This window comes from Taudactylus pleione, unplaced genomic scaffold, assembly GCF_031769625.1.
Source record: "Taudactylus pleione unplaced genomic scaffold, aTauple2 ptg000842l, whole genome shotgun sequence".
Classification (NCBI taxonomy): domain Eukaryota; kingdom Metazoa; phylum Chordata; class Amphibia; order Anura; family Myobatrachidae; genus Taudactylus; species Taudactylus pleione.
This window is the reverse complement of record NW_028285244.1, coordinates 5,016,924-5,040,457: the sequence shown is the minus strand read 5'-3', so window position 1 is coordinate 5,040,457 and position 23,534 is coordinate 5,016,924. Positions and strand designations below refer to the sequence as shown.

The 23,534-nt window shown below is 41.4% G+C and overlaps 1 protein-coding gene across 1 annotated transcript in view; it reads left to right on the top strand.

The window, feature by feature from the left end:
• Positions 1–22,194, top strand: part of PARP4 (poly(ADP-ribose) polymerase family member 4) — a 271,504-nt gene extending 249,310 nt beyond the window's left edge. The window contains exons 43-47 of the mRNA XM_088458553.1: positions 6,887–7,003; positions 15,261–15,314; positions 15,491–15,593; positions 17,111–17,243; positions 18,855–22,194. Coding sequence (XP_088314679.1) covers positions 6,887–7,003; positions 15,261–15,314; positions 15,491–15,593; positions 17,111–17,243; positions 18,855–19,032 — 585 coding nt within the window. The 3' untranslated portion in view covers positions 19,033–22,194. The remainder of the gene's footprint in view (positions 1–6,886; positions 7,004–15,260; positions 15,315–15,490; positions 15,594–17,110; positions 17,244–18,854) is intronic.
• Positions 22,195–23,534: the final 1,340 nt, after the last annotated feature.

The following is a 23,534-nucleotide window of genomic DNA, read 5'->3' as shown; positions in this document are numbered from 1 at the left end:
TCAGCGGCAATGACTGCTATGTGATCAATAGCTGATGTAGATCCTTGATAACCACCACAAGACAACATACCCTGATTAATTTATTAGATACATATAATTGTAGCTAGTGAGACTGCAGAGCAAGATCCATTTGCTAACTATTTAAGAACAGTCATTGCAGGCTTGAAAATATTTATATGGTGGCTCACACACACTGATATGTGGATACATAAGTATCAACTGGTAAATCACAAGGACATAATAATAACATTGTGTGAATTGGCAACAAGAAATGTTTTCTTTGTAGCTATGTGGAATATTCTGTGCTGTTCAATACGGTTGGGTACGGGATGCCGGCATTCAGGATCTTATAGGTCAGAATCCTGACGCTGGCGTCCTGACAGGGTTAGGATACCGAGACCTGTCAGTCAGTGTCCCTAACCCTCCCTCCCCGATGTCTAATACTAACCCCTCCCCCAAGTGCCTAAATCCTAACCCTCCCCCTAACCCCAGTACTTACCGTTGGGATGCTAGCAGTTGGGATCCCAGCTCCGGGAACCCGACTGTCGGTATTATAAACGCATCCCGTTTAATAGTATGATGCAGGAAATTTATACAACCTGTCCAGATTTATTTGCAAATGCATAAGCAGGTATTTCTACTCAATGAAATTATATAATTGCAGGTTACTATTTAACCACATTGGTACAGCTTGTGAGTACAGATCAATTGATATCTACATCCTATATTAAAGTTTGAATTATTTGTCTGATATAGTGCTGGTATTAACCACTTTATATATTGACATTATTGCCTAGTAATTGAGAAACCACGACTGCGGCTATATGCAAAATGCTACATTACGGTATCAGCGGCTGTGATACTAACGTAGAGGTTTGCATGCAGATACACCCGCAGTCGCACACAGAATACAGGCATGCCGCATATCATTTTAATCAGCTTGCAGTGCTGGTGCATCCTGTTCACATCGGTTTGCGAATAAGACACATTTTAAAAGTCGCATGGAAGTACACTATGCACTACCGAGTCGCACCACGGCATGACGCGACTAGAAGGGCTGTTTAAGGAGGCTAGATGTATGTGGACACATCTGTATCTTCATTTATCTGTCACTTCATCTGAGGGGGATCCTGTGCATCACTACTTTTGATGCTCAGAGTATCGATGGTAAGTCATCACAAAAGAGATGTGATGATTGACGTTATGTAATTAATTTTTCAAGCTGCACATTCCAACTAGTACTCTGCAATTCAGTCACATTCAGATCAGTTGTGTTTTTAAACATATTGTGACGAGAATCACATAGACCGGGTAAAATCCATCAGCAGCGTTATTTCTCACCACAGGCAGGTATACAGGATATGGCAGTTTTCACAGGCAAGATGTTACACAAAGTCTTCCAAACAGCAATATATTTCTTCAGTGTACTTTCAGGTCCAGGACCCCTAACACTAGTCACCTCTGGGCCTATAACCTGGGCGACTATCTCACCATCAGGATCAGTTTCCTCAGTGTCTCTGCAGCTCTTAATTCAGTCTCACACAGGTGTCTGTAATCAGCTGCCTTTCCAGGCTCTGATTGAGGCAACACCTGAACTGGACATTACACATTCCTAATGCCTTTGCTCTGCCAAACCTGGGAGATCTGGATATTCCACATTTACTTCATGTGGAATTATGCTGACCCTGTCACAGTATGTACAGTAATTAATTTTCATCTAGCAAGCTACAAATTGTTACCTACATTTCAGCCTCATGGAAATTAATCTATGTTTGTAAAGATTGTGATATAATGACTTGATTGTAAGGTATTACCTGGGTGGAGGTTGTGCTCAGTGAAGCCTAGTTTGTTGTAGGATACTGCTAGTGTTAATTCAAACCCAGTGCTAAATATCTGCTTTGATCAGATGGCCATTCGTGTTCAGCTGTAGCATGTCTTAATCAGACTCACTATAATTTTCGAATCAGTCTAGGGGCAGCCGTGGATGAGAGGTGCAGCCGTGTTTTAAAAGCACTAAGCACTAACTGTGTTTTAAAATCCCAGAGCTAATATTAATAGGGACGAGGGATATTGTGGCCATTTTGGAGTCAATGTGCAATGTAAAACATGACTAGGACATAGCTATACTAGGATATACTTTATATAGAAAGAACAGAATGGGAAAAATTGGAGGAGGGGTAGCAATGTATGGCAATAACAACATAAAGACTACTTTAATATAAAATATTGAGGAAAAAACGAAGGCCCTTTGGGTAACCATAGAAACGAGAGATGGACATTATTCGCATTGGGGTGGTTTACAGACCGCCAGGCCAGGGAGAGGTACTGTACAGGAACATTTTGCAAGTCATCACTAAAATGGTTTTAAAAAGAGAGGTAATAATCATGGGAGACTTTAAGCTACCTTATGTAAACTGGGAGGGGTCTGTTGCAAGTTCCTCTAGAAGTGGGGACTTTCTAATGCCTTGCAGGGAGCATCTCTCAAACAACTGGTGAGGGAGCTTACTCGCAAAGATGCAATATTAGACATAATATTCACAAATGGTGACAGGAAAACAGATGTAAATATTGGAGAGAACCTAGGATCCAGTGACCATCAACCAGTATGGTTTAGTATGGACAGGGTCTGACTCATGCCACACAAAAATAGAGGTGTTAGATTTTAGGAAGGGTGATTTTGTAGGGATGGGGAGATGTGTAAGCAATCCATTGCCAGATTGGAGGAACTTGGAAGGAGTGCAGGAGAGGTGGGAAAAATGTAAAAGTGCAATACTAAAAGCAACAGATCTTTGTATCAAAAGGGTTAGGAAATGCATATGGAAAAGTAAGCCAGTATGGTTCACAAGAGAAGTATCAACTAGTGTGAAAGCAAAAAAGAGGGCATTTAGGAAATATAAGCAGACTCAGAATAATGATGACAAAGGGGGGTATCCAATTAGCCGCGGCTAATTACCTTGCCCGGGGCTATCCAATTAGCCCCAAAACTGGCACTTATTAGGGATTTTGTTTCGCCTGCCTCGGGCAGGCAAAACCAAATCCCCAATAAGGCGTTTTTCTCCCGATTGCGGCAGTGAAAATACATAGGTCCACGACCTTTTCGCGGATCCTATGTATTTTGGTGAGAAAAACAGAAAACGTTTGGCCGTAATAAACAGGATTTAATTGGATAGCATGATAAAAAAAATCTGCTAAAAATACACAAACATCGCCAAAAAACCCAGTTTTTTAAGGTCGGAAATTTTTCGGAGCTAATTGGATCCTCCCCAAAGAGCTGTATCTTGTCAGAAGGAAGTAAGCCAAGGAGGTGATCAGATGTGCAAAGGCACAGGCTGAAGAGAAAATGACCCACACTATAAGTGAAAGGAAAAAAAAATCAAATGGTGGAATAATAAGACTTAAGAAAGACAATGAGAGCCTGGTGGGGGGAGACAAGGCCATAGCAGATCATCTAAATTGTTATTTTTGCTCAGTATTCACTACAGGAGGAAGCGGGGAAGGGGCCACAGTTAAGGTATATACAGGATAAAGTATATACAGTAGATACAAGTATATTTACAGAGGAAAAGGTCCTAACAGAACTGACAAGACTGAAAGTGGATAAATCAATGGGGCCTGATGGGATACATCCAAGGATACTAAAAGAGCTTAAAGGGATGCTGGTAACACCATTAACAGAATTATTCAACCAGTCATTAACGACAGGAGTAATTCCAGAGGACTGGAAAAGAACAAATATAGTCACACTGCACAAAAGTGGAAGCAAGGAAAAGGCAAGTACCGACCATCAGTAGTAGGGAAAATAATGTAAACTATATATCGGAATATTCTGTATTTGGAATATTTGCATACCATAATGAGATACCTTGGGAAAGGGACCCAAATCGAAAAAAACAGAGTGCATTTATGTTTCATATACACCTTACAGCCTGCAGGTACTTTTTATACAATATTTGAAATAATTTTGTGGCTCAAACAAAGTTCATTTAGGTTTCATATACACCTTATGCACATAGCCTGAAGGTTATTTTATACAATAATTTTTATATTTTTGCACCTTAAATAAAGTTTGTGTACTTTGAACCATCAAAAAGCAAAGGTTTCACTATCTCAGTCTTGCTAAAAATATTCTGTATATCGGAATATTTGGATATGGGAGACTCAACTTGCAAAAGAAAGAGTTGTGGAACATCTCAAATCCAAAACTTTACAGGATCCCAAATAGCATGGGTTTATTAGGGAGAGATCATGCCAAACAAATCATAATGACTTTTTTGACTAGGTTACTAAAATAATAGATCAAGGGAGGAAGGGGCGTAGATGTAGCTTATCTAGTCTTTAGTAAGGCTTTTGACACAGTCCCACATCGCAGACTGATAAACTCGAAAACTTGGGAATGTCTTCTAAGACGGTTATATGGATAAGAACTCTGTTGCAGAATAAGAAATAGAAAGTTGTAGTAAATGGAGTGCAGTCTCAGGAGGAAAACGTTATAAGTGGTGTACCCCAAGGTTCTGTACTTGGACCAGTGCTTTTAAATATCTTTGTTGGTGACATTACAAATGATATTAAAGACAAAGTTTGCATTTTTGCAGATGACACAGAAATATGCAACAGGGTAGATACACCAGGAGGTGTAAGACAAATTATGGTGGATCTAGCTAGACTAGAGGAATGGTCATGAACGTGGCTACTGCAGTTTAATGCTAAAAAAAATAGAAATGCAAAATCATATACAGTACTTGTGTCTCAAGAACCCAAAAACTAAATATAGTATTGAGGGTACTCTAATGGAAACTACAGAGGAGGAAAGGGATCTAGGAGTCACTATTTCAGGTGACTTAAAGGCAGGTAAGCAATGTAACAAAGCAATGAGAAAGGCAAGTCAGATGCTTGTTTGCATAGGGAGAGGAATCAGTAGCAGGAAGAAAGAAGTAATAATACCTCTTTATAGGTCACTGGTACAGCCTCATGTCGAATACTGTACTCAGTTATGGAGGTCACATCTCCAGAAGGATATAAATACATTCGGGACTGTCAAAGTAGGGCAACTAAAATGGTGCATGGCATACATCACAAACCTTACTCGAAAAGATCTTAATATGTATAGTTTGGAGCAGAGATGGAAAAAGGGGGACATGATAGAAACGTTCAAATATATCAAGGTGTTTAATAGGGTGCAGGAAGGAGACAATCTTCAAAAGAAGAGAAGTAATAGAACAAGAGGACATGCACTAACACGGGGGGAGGTAGATTCAAATGAAATTTGAGGAAAAATTACTCCATTGAAAGAGTAGTGGATAAGTGGAATAACTTCCCATCAGAGGTGGTAGAGGCTAATACAGTAGAGCAATTTAAACATGCTTGGGATAGGCATAAAAATTACCTTGCAAAGAACTGAGGAGCACACAGGTCTGAGGTTACCAAAAGGCAGACTAGATGGGTTCTTATCTGCATATTGACCCATAATGCTTAGCATCTCACAATGAACATTCATATGGAATGTGGCTCCACATACCATATAAGGTACCAGCAACTATCTCTTATGGGCCCACTGTATATCTGATGCCAGTGCTAGGTACAAGCAGTCACAGGAAAGTAGGCATCCCAATTAATGTATTGTCGGACCCTAAAGGTTACGTTGACTATTCTCTGAAATGATGCATAGTAGAACTGCAGTAATACAATCTTTTTTTCAATTCTCAATGGGGCCCAACACAGTTTCTAATACTTGTATGTTAGGTAGAAATGTAATCATTAACCTTATGGTGACATTCTGCAAGCATATGCACTTTGGCTCTTGGTGCATTAACAATAACTTTGCATGTCAGATGCTTTGCGCTTCATATATTGCTTCCAGCGAGTTCTGTGAGGAAGTAGGGCTAGGCTGAGGGCAATGGAGACAAGGGGCCTAATTCTGAGTCACACGCAATGGCGATGTTCACGTAGATTGTCGATCCGTTGCTACATCGCATGCACAAATGTCCCTGAGAACTAATGGTGTCTATGCACAGTCTCGCAGTACCAATTGCCATGCGTGGTGTCTGCAATGTAATGGGCGTTCCTGAGCAGTGAATGGGAGGTGGCTATTCAGGCGCAGGGAGATGTACTGTCTAATGGGGAGTGTTATGGGAGTGTCACTGAACTGGTTGTGAACTCGGAGGCTTAATCGGTCACATTGGAGGCCATATTCTGACTGAGATTCTGCACCTAGCATGGGGCTGGTGCATGTTATGATGGTGCATCCATTGTCTGCGAGTAAAGTTGTACAAAGTGGGATGGTAGCGCCTGCAGCCACTCATAGTGGGCGTCCCAGTCCTTGCACATTCAGACGCACCAGAGGGTGGGCTTATACTAGAAACAGCATAAAGTCACCGATGTTCCTACAGCAATAGACACTAACGTGGCCGAAGCAGCGTGCGACTCACATTCAGGCCCAAGGTGTGGCTCTCATCTATGCAGCCATTAGAATGGTACTGACTGGAATTCATTTCTCACCTATCCCTGTGGAAGGAACGGTCCTGTTAAATGTAAATTGAATTTACCCCAAACAGGTCATGTTTGAATATATGCTTATAGTAATACTTTTTTTAAATTATTGCACTACACTTTACACTTTGTGTATGGCCCGGAAGGATCTATGTTTTTTTTAGAAATGTATTTTTTAGATACACATATTAAAAAAAACAATCACAGTGTGGTATCTGTGACACTATTTATGATGTGCTTTGTGTTTATAGGACCCATTTCATGTGGTATACGAGTATTTGCACCAGCACCTTAATTAATCTGTTTCCGGGAGGTTGTTTACTTAGTGGAGACTTATTATATTGATTGCATAGAGAGTATATTGGTTTTGTATTAATTTTATGTAATTGGTGGTTTATAGTTGATTGCTATGGTCCCAGACGACTCCTGTGACGTCACTTCCGGTACGATGGGAGTGCCGCAACTGGTAGGGCTCAAACGGACCAGGAGAAGCATGCGGCGCTATTACGCTGTGGAGGTAAGTTCTTTTCACTATTTAAATGTTTGATTGTTGTTTATATTATGTCCCGAGAAAGGGGAAATGTTGACTTCTGAATAAACACCAAGAGTGTATCTTTTCACCACATGACAGTCTCTGAGTGACGCCTGTTTATCCGTGGAGATATATATATATATATATATATATATATATATATATAGAGAGAGAGAGATATACTGTATGTATGTGTGTGTGTGTGTGTATATATATATATATATATATATTTATATATATAGCAATAATTGTGACAAAAAGCGCCTCCTAGTGCAATATCTATAGATTAATTCTCAGTGATTAAATAATTAAGTACACAAGTACCATGTGGGAAGGCAGAAGGTTTTCATTTTTGCCAACAAAGACCTTTAGGGAACCAGTGAAGGGCTTGTAGGAGAGAGGAGGCAGATGCAGAGCATTTGGAGAGGAAGATGAGCCGAGCAGCAGCATTGAGGACAGATTGGAGAGGAGAGAAGGGAGTTGGGAAGGCCAGATAGGAGTAGGTTACAGTAATCCAATCTGGAGATGACCAGTGAGTTTGTGAGGGTTTTAGTGGCATCCTGGGTGAGAAAGGGTATAATCTTGGAAATAGTTTTAAGATGGAAACGACAGGACTGCGAGAGATTCTGGATATGTGGTTTTAAGGAGAGGGAGGATAACTCCAAGACTCTGCACTTTGGGGCTAGAGGAGATAGTTGTGCCATAAATTGATAAAGGAATGGTGGGAAGTGCAGTTATTTTGGAGGGTGGGAAATTGATCAGCTCAGTCTTAGACATATTAAGTTTATGAAATCGCTGGGACATTCAGGAAGAGATAGCAGAGAGACAGTTGGAGATAGGAGAGAGGGGGAGAGATCAGGGGAGGAGAGGTAGATCTGAGTATCACCAACACAGAGATGATACTGGAGGTCAAAAGAGCTGATGAGTTCACCTAGTGAGGACGTATAGAGGGAGAATAGGAGAGGTCTAAGAACAGAACCTTATCCGTGGAGATATATATAGATATATATATATACTGTATGTATGTGTATATATAGATATATATATAGCAATAATTGTGACAAAAAGAGGCTGCGGAGAGAGTAGTGGCCCTGGGATTTAGCAGAATATATATGTTTATTTTTTTACCAAACCTAGATATGCTGATGTGCTTGGCTTGTCAGGGCTTTGCCAATTGTGATGGCACTACAAATCCCGAGACATGCAGTTGGCAAGATGTGCTGGGACTTGTAGTTCCACCACATTCAGACAAGCACAGTCAACATTCTAGTAAATTTTAGGACCCCTAGACTGTTTACAGATGTGCCCAGCTAGTTTGTTGCTCCATACAGCCATGTAGCGCGCCATGCATCTCGCGCCACACAGTTGCCTTGAGTCGCGCCACACAGAATGTTTCTTAATGGAACGCAGCATAGCACTGGAAAAAAGTCATATCGTGTAATACAACTTTTTGTCCACCAGTTGTCACTTTTCCTAAACTACACAGCACATGCGTCAGAGTTCCAATGCATTTTCTGTATCACCGCCCGATGAATGACTGACAGACTCTGTGATAGTATAGCATTTTGGTCATGGAATCAGGTCTGTAGAAGAATGTGTAATAAAGTATTAAATAATAACAGTACAGTATGTGTGTGAGTCCTGCACTGTTAAAAAAAAAAAAAAAAATATATATATATATATATATATACACACACAGTCAGGTGCATAAATATTGGGACATTGACAAAATTTTCATATTTTGGCCTCTATTCACCACCACAATGGCTCCTGTGTCCTTAGACTCAAAACATTTCTCTCGACATCCCACCACTTGGCATTTCTGCTATACAGTAGTCATTGTATTGTACACATAACAGGGGGCAAGTTTTTCATAAAGAGAGATCATGTCAGGTTCAATACTTTTAAAATACACTACTTTGCACTTCCCTTCTCCCTTCCTCTCTGTGTATGGCCACCCAAGTTCCTTCACCATCTCCCCCCACCATCACACAATTACTATTCAACTCCATTGAGCTCATTGTATGGCTCACCACCACCCCCATCATCTTTCGCTTCTATTCAATGCTGCCGCACGCTGAGCCTGCTATTGACATTGTACACATTGCCTGCTTTAATTTGCACACTTCACATCACATACACGACAGGTGCACCTCTCAACATGGCTAGAGTGTGTAGGCTAGTGGGTAAGGTCTGCGCCTTGCACCTTGGGGGCGGTGTTCAAATCATGGAAGGGGAGGGGTTTTTTTTGGTTTTTTTTCTTTTTAATATTCATTACTAGATTAAAAATAAAACACTTGGTGGTGTGTGAATTCTTTTATGGCATGGCGTGACTCGGTAGCGCAAGCTTCTTTTATGCAACTTTTTACCTTCAAATGCATCTGAATCATACAGCGAATCGAATTGATAGCACAACATTTGGCATTTCTGCTATACAGTAGACATTGTATTGTACACATAACAGGGCAAGTTTTTCATAAAGAGAGATAATGTCAGGTTCAATATTTTTAAAATACACTACTTTGCACTTCCTTATTGACATTGCACACATTGCCTGCTTTAATTTGCACACTTCACATCACATATACGACAGGTTTCTGCACGCGAAACGTTACATTACACTAATAGCGACTGTAACATAGTGATTTGCTTGCAGACACACCCGTACTGACTCACAGAACATAGGCATGCTGCATATCATTTTAATCAGCAGAAGCTTTTTGTGCTAATAAGACGCATTTTAGAGTAAAAAGACACAGAAAAGACGCTCGGCGCTACCGAGTCACACAGCTTGCTGCACTATGTGTGGAGCAACTTGTAGCGCACAGAGGATAGATGTATGTGGACTCATTTCTATTACTGTGCTGCAAAGTACCTGTCCTTAAAAGTGACCCTACAGTAGATGCATATTACTGTACAGTCCCAATAAAGCAGCCGTACAGTAGCTAACATTGACCAGAAGACGCACACTAATCCTTACATAATGACAGAGCAACTGAAATTCAGTTATTTTAAAGAACTCAGAACCGCAGTACAAATTTTATCAGTGGAGCACTCGCCACCTAGAGGTTACACAGTGTATTACATGCCATGGCTTATATTTCATTGTAGAATACCACGGTATGCCACAGTACAGCCATCACGTAACGTTCCATGGCGCGACACAGGAGGTCTGAATGGGGCGCTATGAGCAACAAACTAGCTGGGCACATTTGTACCTCTACTTGCAGAGCTTCAGGACCAGAGTACCATGTCCTAGACTGCATACGATCCACAAGAGGAGGCCCCACACCAGCCCCACATCAGTGTGGTCTGAATCACCTATGCCGCAGTCTACTGTCACATGGGGCAGGGGCACGGACTATAGACCACGCAGGTCGCTGGGAAGGAAGGGGAGTGGAGGTGGAAGGGGAGGAGCATCCTCCCTCCTTGAATCCCACTGTGGTGAATGATCCGCTTCATCAGCACCCCTTTTCTGCGATCCATGGAGGCCTAGAACGAGGACCATGGTGTTTCCTGATCATGTATGTATTGCTAAGGGGTGGTCCTGTGCACACCCCTATGCCAGTAGATTTTCCAGCCTATGCATATCCTGTCACTGTGGGCCTATTTTCATTGGGGTGCCTGAAGCCGCAGCTCCATCCACGGTGAATGATAAAAAAATTAAAGGCTGGGAGGCTGGATGAAAGTCTAATTCAGTGTGGGATAGTGTGCCAGAGGGTGGGAGCTTTGCAGGAAAATTACTGAAGGCAGGAGTGGAAAATTGTGAAGGCGTGAGAACAGTGGTTGATGACTTTGTAGGTGATTGAGAGAAAGTTCCTGGAACATAGGACTTATCTACATTCCAGAGAATAAACCGCAGGCATATCGGCACTTTAACCGAAGGCTATAAATACGCTCCTGTTTTCTTAAGGGTATCCACTAAACGATTTCCTCCATGAGCGATATAGTTTATTGTGTCCCCAGCAGTGGTGTGCTCAATTGAGCACACACACTGAACAATATCATTAACGATATCGTTCAATGCCGGCAGACTCCCTCATCCCTGAACCTGCACAACCTGACAGTATCGTCAGATTGGACAGCAAGTCCAACGACCAGCGGGAGCATGCATCACTGGTCGTTGGCGGCATATCCACTGGACAATATTGCGGATGATGAACGATAACTATATCGTTATTGTTGAAAACGTCGAATATATCATCTCGTGGATATGTGGCTCTAGGGAGTGATTTGAGGAAGTCGCACAAACCTGTTTTGATTTTTCATTACAAATGCAGTGATTGTAGTCTTTGGCACTTTTTGGAATAAAAAGGTTCTCCGCGTGGCGAGAGAATTGGTAACCTTGACATGTTTCATTAGTTCCAAAATAAAAGTTTGATTATTCAAGAGATCCCTTCAAGTCAGATGCGGATTCAGGGTAGGGGCACCAGGAGATGTGCCCTCCCTTTCATTATTCAGAGAATATACAAAAAAGTCTGCCAAGGAGGAGGCGGGAAAACCAGAGTCTGTCGGGAGGAGGACGAAGAACCAGAGCCCACCTATTGAAAAAAGCAACCAGGAAGGAGGTGGGAGAATCGAAGCCCATCTAATGAGAAAAGGCTACCAGGGAGGAAATGGGAGAACTGGAGTAAACCAAATGTAAAAGACTGGCCAGTCAAGAGATGGGAGTACTCAAGGCCTTCTAATGAAAGAAGCCCAAACAAGCAGGACGCTGGAGCACTGGGGTCCACCTAAAGAAAAAAGCCCATCAGGGAGTAGATGGAAGAACCAGAGCCTAACTAATAGAAAAAGCCACCTAGAGTGGAAACAAGACAACTTAAGTGCAGCCTGTGAGGGAGAATGTCAGAGAAATAGAGCACATCTAATGAAAAAAGCCAAACAGAGAGAAAATGAAAGTTCAACCGTGGAAATGGGAATACTGGAGCCCTCATAATGATAAAAGCCCACCAGGGAGTAGGTGGAAGAACTAGAGCCCCTCTGATGAAAAAACCTGCCAGGGTGGAGGTGGGAGAACCAGGCCAGATCTTATGCAAAGCTCACCTGGGCAGAGGTGGAAGAGCCATAGCACATGAGTGGAGTGAGGTGCATAAACCTTATTGCTTTCATGTCTTTTCAAGACTTTTACAGCTTTTCAAGACTTCCTCCTACTCCTGCCACTGCGCACATTACTGTTTGATATTGTAGAACATTTTTACTCATTTTCCTCTTCACCTCTATTGTTAATTGCTGCACACATTGCTAGGAATTGAATTGCCAAATAATGCCTTTTCCCCAGTCATGTCTCCTGTGCCATCCTTTCCTAGATTGGTCAGGGCTTTGTCCTCTTCTTAAGCATGTGGGGTCTCAGTTTCCTTCCCTTCTGTGTCTTTTCTTGTAACACGCTTTGTTACATGTCTAGGGGTGTATTTACTTAAGTGCAGGTTTTTAAAAGTGGAGATGTTGCCCATAGCAACCAATCAGATGCTGCTTAACATTTATCTAGCACCTTTTAGAAGATAATAGCTAGAATCTGATTGGTTGCTGTAGGCAACAACTCCACTTCTGAAAATCCGCACTTTACTAAATATACACCCTAGCCTACGCTTACTAAATATTTACTACCTTTTGTTTTCATTAATCTGTGATGTGTATTTAGTGTACTAGAAACTGTTTTTTTTTTTTTATTTAGATGTAAAAAAAATCCCAAATCATAACTTTTGGAATATACCCCCTATGTCAGAGATTTCCAAACGTGGTCCTCAAGGCACCCCAACAGGTCAGATTTTAGAGATATCCATGGTCGAGCACATCGATCGATTACATTGATTACATCAAATTGCCTGAGGTACTAATTAAGTCCAAAAGGAAACAAGGGGACTTTGCACAGGACAAATAATTACAAGTAATTATAACTATGAAACCAACATCACAAAAATGAATTCCAGAACACTATTGTCATAATTAGTCGTCGGTGGTGCTCCTGAGGATTAGTGTACCAAATACATATAATAGATATTCCACCTTGTATAGGGACAATGTGGAGAAAAGAAACTCTTTTGTGGGAGCACTCTTAATTACAGTAGTGTGTATAAAATAAAAACAAAAATTTAAATGCAATATACAGTATAAAAGAATATTAACAATATCAAAACTTCCGTTTTTGAGTGACACATCTAGCGTTGCACACATTTAAAACAAGTATTAAATCTAATTTTCCCCAGAGCCCACCCAGATATTGCTCCTGGTAAGGACAGGTGGCGAAATAGAAAATAATCTGCTTGAAATAATAATCAACAAATAGACTCTGGATCAATCCAAATTCCTCAATTTCAAGGTATATATAGACAGCATGATATAAGTGATAGCTTCTTGCTGAAATGTCAGCAACAACATTTATCTTCATCAAATTGTAAAAGAAAAGCACTAAATTCAATTGTGGTAACAATGTCTATACATCATAATTTGCATTGCATTAGGTCAATTGCACCAGAATAAACATAGCAGCTCACCCTTATGTCTTCTTTGATGTCACTGGTTACTCCCTCTATGTAATATTCCAAATGATCATTCACATAAGCATATATTAATAATATCAATCAGAACAGTCTTGAATACTCATTCTCATAAGCATATATAAGCAGAAGCGTCTAATGACTAGAGGATCACAGAGCACCTCCTCTTAGCAAGTTGTCACATTGCCATTCACATCAGCATATGATCATAGTAAAAGCAATGGACATTGTATCAATTGCAAACATGTTTAAACTGTGATGAGAGGTAGAGGGATGAAAAAAGATTTACATATCCTCAGTCGGAGCTTCTGCTTTTGTATAATGTGCATGCAGTGGATTACACAATGAGAGAGCGGTGCTCTGGTGGGGAGCATATGGAAAGAGTATACACTTCTGCTGCAGCGCACGAGATGTTCCAGATGCACTGATATTTAAAACATTGCAGTGCAATCACAGAGTCTACCAGCACCATGAGAGAGTGCCTGAGAGAGATAAAGTACCTAAGATAGGGTACGGTGTGTGCAGATCAGATAATGTTGAATGCTTTTCAAATCACCGCCGGAAGTCCAGCTGTGCCTCCTCCGTGTGTGCGCGCGTTTCGCCAATAGGCTTTGTCAACAAGGAGCCCTATACAAGGTGGAACATTTATTATATGTACTAATTAAGTCACCTGTGGTCAAGCATGGGTATCCTTAAAACCTGGACTGTTAGGGTGTCTTGAGGACCGAGTTTGGGAACCTCTGCCTTATTTCTAATTGTTAAACTCAGTAGCAAACAGGTTCTCAAACTCAGGGGCTCATTCAGACCCGCTCGCTAAGATGCAAACTCTCGCTGCTGCCGATGGTATGCAGTGTGTATGCAATGTGCGCATGTGTATGCATCGCAGTGCGCATGCGCATATCATAGCAAAAGTTCATAATGCATTCGCTCGCTGCGCATAGACAGCCCAGCAGAGTGAGTGACAGGGGAAGCCGTTTGTAGGTGGTAACAGGGGCCATTAAAAACGGGGGAGTGGAGGTGCAAAAGCAGGTGTGCCTGAGCATCTCAACGGCGTATTAGAAGTGTGCATAATTATAAGGCAGCATCATAGTACACGTCACCTGGCTTGTTTTTACACTGAAGTGCTCGGAGTTCTTGCGGCAGGGTAGGGTCAGTCTCAAGCGCTGCGATGTTACCCGATGTACCGATGGTTGCATACACTTCCTGGACATGACGTGCACAAGTGGGCGTCTTAAGTCAGACTGGTGGTTGTCTGCATACACTATATGATCGCTCTCAAAGAAATACTGGGAGTGCTAATGCATTGCTGTGCGATAGCACTGCCTACGCAATTTGCATACACATCGTGCGAGCGATCGCATCTAGCGAGCGGCTCTGAATCAGGTACTCAGTCCAGGTATCCTTACAGAATCACAAGTGAAATAATTAGCTCCACCTGTGAATCTTGTTAAAATGTGTTAGTGAGTAATAAACAAATCTGTGCACCTGCTAGGTTACCTTTAAAACGTGACCTGTTTGGGGTCCTGAGGACTAAGTTTGAGAATCACTGCTATAGCACATCTAACTTGCAGCTTATAAACCACATTGGTGGTGGCCAGGCTTAGACAGGAGACTGTAGAGTCCTGACTCCCATGAAGATGGACTGTCTGTGCTATAGAATGGATCTAACAATGGTTTGGTATCGGGGGTTAAATGGACAAGATATTAACAAACTTTTCATCTGTTTATGTTGTATATATTTTCTATAGGCTAAAAGATATGTGGCTCCTTCGTGGTCTTCCCTGTCTTCCCTTCAAAGTCAGGTAATGTTTATTTCTAATCTTTCCACTGCGATATATACAGTATTCATGTCTAAGTATGTTTATAATAATAACACAGAGACGTTATGGCTGCAGGTTCTGCCACCATAATAAAAGTGAAAACTGAAATCCTAGAACTCTATTTAATAATCACTAATGATTGATGTGTTTATACTCAGGAAGGATTCTGGCGACTGACCCCAGAGCTTGGAAACTTATTAAACGTCAACGTCGGTTACTTATCTGAGGTTTTTCTCATTAAAAAAGGCATCGCCTCTCTGGGTAGGTTTATGTTTAAGAGAGTAAGTGTTTCATGTTCTCTTATAACCTGCCCAAATTACATGTCACAAATATAGCTTCATGTTTTCGATGCTAAATATAGAACATCTCCATAAAACTGTTCTAATAATTAACTATTATGGAATACAGATGTGCTCACGTACATAATACTTCCTTGCGCATTAAACAGCCCCTCTAGTCACGCCATGCCGTGGCGTGACTCAGTAGTGCAGAGTGTCTCTTAATGCGACTTTTTACCCTCAAATGCGTCAAATTCATAGAATAGGACGTACAAGCAGCTTCTGCTGATTAAAATGATATGCGGCATGCCTATATTCCGTGAGCCACGGCGGGTGTATCTGCATGCGAAATGCTACGTTAGAGTGTCACTGCAGCTGACACTGTAACGTAGCATTTCCCAAGCACAATGTCAACCTTAATACACAGATCTATGTGCCCTCCCACATAGACAATAAAATCCACACAAAATTGGGCAGATAGTGTCAAAATACACTAAGTCAGATACATCCACAATTGTTTTCCCGTGTGGCTGCGTCTTTGTGCTTTCTGTAATATTCAAATGCGAAACAATACGCTTTGGTGTGTTGGAAGTCCATGAAAGCGCTAAGCCTATCCCACGCACTGTTAGCATCCGTGTACGCAGTCATTAGTATCTGAATCTCCGCCAGCCCCATGCATTGGTGTAAATTATCCATCTGAAAAGGAGTCGGATTACCATACGACTGCTACAAAGACGCATCAAATTTTTAATACGCGCCTAGACGACGCCCATGAATCTTGTGCACAGATACATGCGACTGCTAATTTGACTCATGCTCACAGCAAAACCATGGACAGGGTCGCATGTGCATTAGGGGGAAAAAAACCGCAGATTCCGCGCATGAACTCCATTGGCGACGAGTCTGAATCAGCCACTATGTGCCCAAGTCCTGCAATATTATAAATTTTTATTAGTATAACAGTTACTTAGATAGAACTAGCATATTCCGCTGTGCTTTACAATTGAGATCAAAGCAATAATAGAACAAGACTGGTTAGTAATAGACAGACATAGAGGTGAGAGGGTCCTGTATAGAGGAGCTGTAATTGTGTAGAATGATTTATGGAGGTTATGTGGGTGGTTCTGGAATTTGATGAGCTTGTCTGAAGAGGTGAGATTCAGGGAATGTTTAAAGGTTTGGAGATCAGAGGAAAGTCTGGTTATGCATGGGAGGACATTCCACAGAGTGCAGCTGAAAGAAGTCCTGTAAGTGGGAGCAGGTAATGCGTGTGGATGAGAGACGCACATTTATTCTATTTCAGCTCCTTGACACTCACTCTGTGGTAATCATTACGGAAGGATGGATAAACCATATTGGACCATTACATAATTTACATTATTGGCTATATGATACCTTAATTATTAAATAACAATTTAGTAATATGCTAAAATTTAGAATATCAAGATTTTTTTCCCTTCACTATCTTCCTGACTATCTTTTTTCATTTTGTTTTTAAAGGTTCAAGAGGAATAGAAGAGATTCATAAACTGATGGCTACACTCCTAGTGCTGCAAACCATCCGCAGATATAACCTGCTGAATGATATCACATTTAAGAGTTTGATGAAACTGGAGCAGTCTTTCCAAACAAGGTACATATAACTAAACATTAATATTAATCATAATTACTGCATGTAAATGGCAAGATCTAGTGGGCAGAGTCTACTCATGGTACATTCAATCCCTTTTCCTTTTTTGTAAAGCGCTAGAATATCAGGATAATAAATCCCTTATATAAGATCTCCCCAGTCTGCTTGCACTATTAGGCCATTTAAAACTGGCTCTAATAAAAGCTCCAGTTTACTCTGACTATTAGTGCTGATAAAGGTATGCAGTGAGATTGTTAACATTGACCGTGTCGACCTTCATAATATGATCATCATGGTTAAATTGGACAAAATGTCTACATATGTTTGAAATGTCAACATTATCAAAATATCGATATTAGGGATAGACCCATCTTAAAACCACAGTTCGATATTAGGGTTTTCAATCTCACGTTCTTTTCAATCCCGCGGAATTCGCGCAGGACTGAGGACGATCCCCCGTGGATCCCAAATCATTTTTCAAAATTGAAAATCAGGCAAAAAAATATGTGAAAATCAAAACAGTGACTCTGTTTCTCTGAGTCTCTGCGTGTGTGTGTGGTTTGGTTACTGGTGGTAACAGTCTACGGCCCCCCCTGCGCAACACAGCCTTGAGGGATCTGTTTACTAAGCAGTGTTAGGAGACAGTGAAAAGTGATAAGGTGCAAGCCAATCGGCTCCCAACTGTCATGTCACATGCTGTATTTGAAAAATGACAGTTGGGAGCTGATTGGCTGGCACCTTATCACTTTTCAGTCTGTCTCCTAACACTGCTTAGTAAATAGACCCCTGAATCTGATGTTCACTGCAGACAGGGGCGGAGCTAAACACAGGACGGTGGGTTCCAGAACTGGAGGGAAACAGGAAGATGCACGTCTCTGCTTTCCTCCTCCAGAAGAATCTGTCAATCATACATGGACCTGCCCACACTCATTGCTGCCCGATGTTCCCTGCAGGGGAAGAGCTAGTGCTGCACACAGGCAGGAGCCAGGATGGGAGGAAGCTGGAAGAATTTCCTCTGCTTTCCTCCTCCACATCACAGTCACAGACTGCTGTAACAATGAACTGGAATGAAATCCCTCAGTCCCGCTAATCCCATGGATGCGGGACAATAATAGCGCAGGATCCTGCTGGACTGAGGGATCCCACATTGCTGGATTGCAAATCCTAGTTGACATTATGCCCATGCCGACATTTCATCAGGGACGACATAATGATCATGTCAACATGATTAATGTCAGCCTAATATACTGAACCACTAATTAAACTAGAGACCAATAAATCTAAATCGTATCTTCTAATTAAATGTAAAATGGTGAAAAAATATACTCGCCCCACAGGTTCATATAACATTAGGGAAAACAATATATAAGTTTTGATTTGAAATAAAACCAGCTGCTTTTATGAGACCATCACATAGAAATGTTGGATGTAATTCCAGGTGTTATTTCATAGAACAGTTCTAAAATGTGACACAAATGACACCCCTGCTCAGTATATATAACTATAATTCCCAAGCATTACAAATAATAGCTTACATACCTGTATTGGAGAGTCTATAGGTAGATCCTTTATCTCCCGCACTGTTGTCTAACACTTGTCTATTTCATTCCACAGCCTGTCATATCCAAGTATTAAAGCAGCCATTGAGTGGGCTATAAAAACTGACCGACAATACCCAGGCATCTGTCACCGACTTGGCTTGGGCAAAGACTGGGATCATGTAACTCGCCAGTTATTGGGCATGGAGCCCCTATCTCATACCTCTGAGCTGTACCCAGCCTTGTGTCATTAGTTCAGACTGTAATCATCTTCCTTTTTATTGTGTTTACTGAATAATATAACCAGTTTAGGTGAAGGAGGATTACATTTATATTGCTGTGCTAGTAATTACATAATTTCATGGATAGTCACATATATGGGTAAAACCAGTGCCGTAACTAGATATTTTGGTGCCCTGTGCCAGAAAGCGCATTGACACCGCCCCTTCCCCATTTCAATAGGGACAGCGCACATTAGTCATATGAAGAAAAAGAGGCATTGTTGTGTGAGGAAGGGATGTGACCTCACAATAGTACCCCTAATTCAAATTACACCACACAGTAGTGCAATCTTATTCATATTACACCGCACAGCAGTGTCCCTTATTCATGTTACGCCTCACTGTAGTGCCCCTTTTTCACATTATGCCACACAGTAGAGCCCTTATTACACATTATGCTACAGAGTAGTGCACCTTAAACATGCCACACAGAAGTGCCCCTTACACCTTATGCCACACAGTAGTACCCCTTACACATTATGCCACACAGTAATGACACACATCATGCCACACAGTAAATGCTCCTTACACATTATGCCACACAGTAGTACCCCTTATACACATTATGCCACATAGAAGTGCTCCTTACACATTATGCCACACATTAGTATCCGTATATTACAGTATGCTACACAGTAATGCCCCTTACATATTATGCTACACAGTAATGCCCCTTACACATTATACTACACAGTAATGCCCCTTACACATATGCTACACAGTAATGCCCCTTACACATTATGCTACACAGTGATTCCCCTAACACATTATGCTACACAGTAATGTCCCTTACACATTATGCTACACAGTAATGTCCCTTACACATTATGCTACACAGTAATGCCCCTTACACATTATGCTACACAGTAATGACCCTTACACATTATGCTACACAGTAATGCCCCCTTCCATAGGGTGAGTCACAGTGACAGCACTCACCAGGCCGCAAATCTGTGAGCTCAGTCATTCCTCCCAGTCACTGCACAAACTGAAGCCGCCTTGCTGCCACATATCACTCCTACAAAAAGTGCAGCAAAAAGAGGGGATTTCCATCCCTATTCAGAGCCCATTTGGTAACAGTAACGTGCTTTATGTTAGGTACACGTCACTGACACAACCTATTTGTATCATTGTTATAAACCATCTCTTTTTTATTTCCAACAAACACAATTATTAGTAGACTAGTGGTTGCTAGTGCCAGACACTGCTATAATTATCATCTGGTATATATGCACCTATCCTTTAACACTGCCGATTCCCCAGGTGTACATGTGTCTTTTTCCCAGATTGCATGAGCTCTCCCTTACTGTACTTGGCCTACATTAGGACCTCCTACTGGAGGCAGGCGACAGTGCAGATTGGCAAAAATCGGCATAGGCACATATGTATTTAGGCGCTGCTCTAGTCGTACTCAAACGATTTCACGCAAGTAACCCAATACTCACTCTACATCAGCCCCCTCTGTGTGCGTCCAGTCACATTTCTTAAAAAGACAACACACTGACTGAACCAAACTGCACCCTAACACCCAGGCTGCTTCCTAAATAGCTGGCCATAACACCCAGACTTGGCTAAAGGAATGGCGTCTCACTCTCATCCATTTGCTGTAAGGATCCTATTCACCCGGTTTTGCCCAAAGTTGGGTAATGTGGAGAGACCCCTTTCCACGGCCAAACTAACTTTCCCTGCAGTTTAAACACACATTTTTGAGCACATGTAATAATGCAGCCCATCATGTAAGTGGAGATGTGTACAGATAACATAAGTGTCCCATGTGGCACATATAAACTGCAAACCTATCATGGTACGATATCTATTATCTCCCTTTTTATTACAATGTGTATCACTTATACCTTTCCCCATTCAGCTCATTTATTATTTTCCTATTTAGCTCTGTCTATTTGAGAGAAGTGAATCTCACCTACACCTAAGATGAGTTTCTCCAGCGAGGTCAGCCTCACAGTGTGATAAGAACGCATTTATAGTATATATAGATTTATTGGTTCCTGTGTGTCTTTCTACATATCTCAACAAGTTTCACAATAAGGATTATTTATAAACCAAAAAACCACTGCAGAAATGTTTTTCTGTGATTCTCTGTACCTACTTTGGTGCAAATCTACATGGTATAACATGGAAGTGCATGGACCTGTGTTCCGCAAGGTGGCATCTGTGGGGGTGAAAATATTTTCACTGACTGGCAGGCGACATATGCTGAGCGCTCCTTGCTAAATTTATATTAAACAGACAAGTGCACTTAGGATTGCAGTGTAGAACGAGATCTCAATTTGTGGGACTGGATTATTAAATTAAGGCAAGGGGGGGGCACATTTACAGGGGCATTCCCTCGTTTACAGGAGGACCCCTTGTCTTTTCAACCCATAAAAGAGTTGAAGTCTCTGTCATCTCTGAGCTCCAAGTTGCACCTTGTGCACCTTCTAGTTCAGTGGTCTTCAACCTTGGCCCTCCAGCTGCTGTGGAACTACACATGCCAGCATGCACTGCCATAGTTTTAGCATGCTGCTATATCAAAAAGGTGGCAGTGCATGCTGGGATGTATAGTTCCACAGCAGCTGGAGGGCCAAGGTTGTAGACCTCTGTTATAGTTGATCTGCACTTCTAGGTGCATTTTAACAAATGTAAGAAGGTTAAAGACCTAAAACATACAGTTCATACAGCCAGTACTGATGTCCCCTCACTAACATTAGTGATTGGAGCCAATCATAGGGCTAAGCCAAGCAGTGTTCTAGGAGAAAGACCTAAAAGTGTAAATTAATGAAGAATTCGGCCGAGGGTTGGACATTAAAGGTTGGTTTTTGCTGAGCATCTGCCAACCTGCAAAATAGGTGCAGAGAGATTCAATAGGGTGTTTCCGAAGATTGTGATGTATGGGTAGTATGCACCTTTTGTACACGTATAAAACAGCATTGCAGGCAGCAGATTTTGTGTTTCGTAAATGTTCCTAATGTTCCTCTTTTTTGAAAACTGTAATGTTTTGCCTTAGCTTGGTGCAATTTCTAAACAATTCCCAGATTTTAGAGCTTGTGTAGGAAATTCTACACCTGAAGGTAAATTATTGGTTTTAAAAAAATAATTCAGTTCTTTACTAGAAATAAATAAATCTACATTTTTTTTGTGAGCTAAAATAACTGGTTTCTCTGGTGTTATTTTAATATGAAAAAAAAAAAAAAAACTATAATATACGGCAATATCTATATAACACCCCCAGGGTGCTGGATACACATACAGTAAGGTAAGTAACAAAATTTACAGACTAATTTTTGCCTATTGCAAGGATCAATTATAGGAATTGGTTTTGACGTGTGTGTGTGCTGCAGCTCGTCTCTCCTCTGCAGAGAACCCAAGGCCAGATCACATGGGGAGAACGAGCCACACTCCACTCACAGCACCCAATGATGAAGCAGATGGTTTTTGTCAGGTTTAAAAATAAAAAAAACTACAGAGAGTTTTTGTTGAGGGTCTTTTCTCCATATGGAGGAGCGTGAGCTGAGGAAACAGACAAGGAAGAGCTTTGTCGCCTTTGAGTGTTGGAGCGTCTGAGGAGCGAGAAACAGGGACAGATTAGGGAATGGAGTAGTGAAGGGAGGGAATGCAACCAATCAGCTCTTAGCTATCATTTTATAGAATGTGCTTAAATGCTAGCTACAATTTCATTGGTTACTATGGCAACTTCTTCACTTGTCCTCTTTATAAGGTTTGATACATCTCTCCTAAGAGAGAGCACGCTGATAAGAGGAAAGGGAAAATTACTTTATGGGAACCAACAATAGAGCGAGGGAGCGCAGGACGAATGAGGAGAGAAAGGTAGGAGAAGGAGGAGGAATAAGATGGAATAATAATGAGGTAAGCTGGGAATAGGAAGGGAATATTTCAAAAAGAAGGGAAGAGTGGAACGGTGAAGAGGAAAAGTTTGTGCGTTCTAACCATAATAAGGAAGGTGGGACCAGAGACTAGAAAGAGAACTGCTGTGCATCAGTAAATGGATGGAATACTATGACAATCTCCTGTACAATTTCGTGGTACAATCAATTCATCAATCCATCCATGATGGAATCCTGTTCTGGTCACATGGGTGCAAAACTGCCTCAGACATGATGCTGCTACCATTGTTTTGTATGGTTGGGATGAGCTATTGGAAAAATGTGTTTTTCTCCAAATATAATGTTTCTCATTTAAGCTAAAAAGGTCTGTTTTTGACACATCCGTCCACAGCATATTCTCCCACTAGTCTTTTGGCTCAACCTGTTGGGTTTTTTTTTTTTTGGCAAACTTTTAATAGGCAGTAATGTTCTTCTTGAATAGAATTTGCTTCCTACTTGCTATCCTCCCAAGCAGGCTGCTATTCTGACACCATCGGGGCACCATATCCTGTGGCAGGTGCAGCTTCTCCATCTGAACCCCTTATAGACATGGCCTCTGCGGCTCTGGATCTGAAAACGCAGCCGCTACTGACA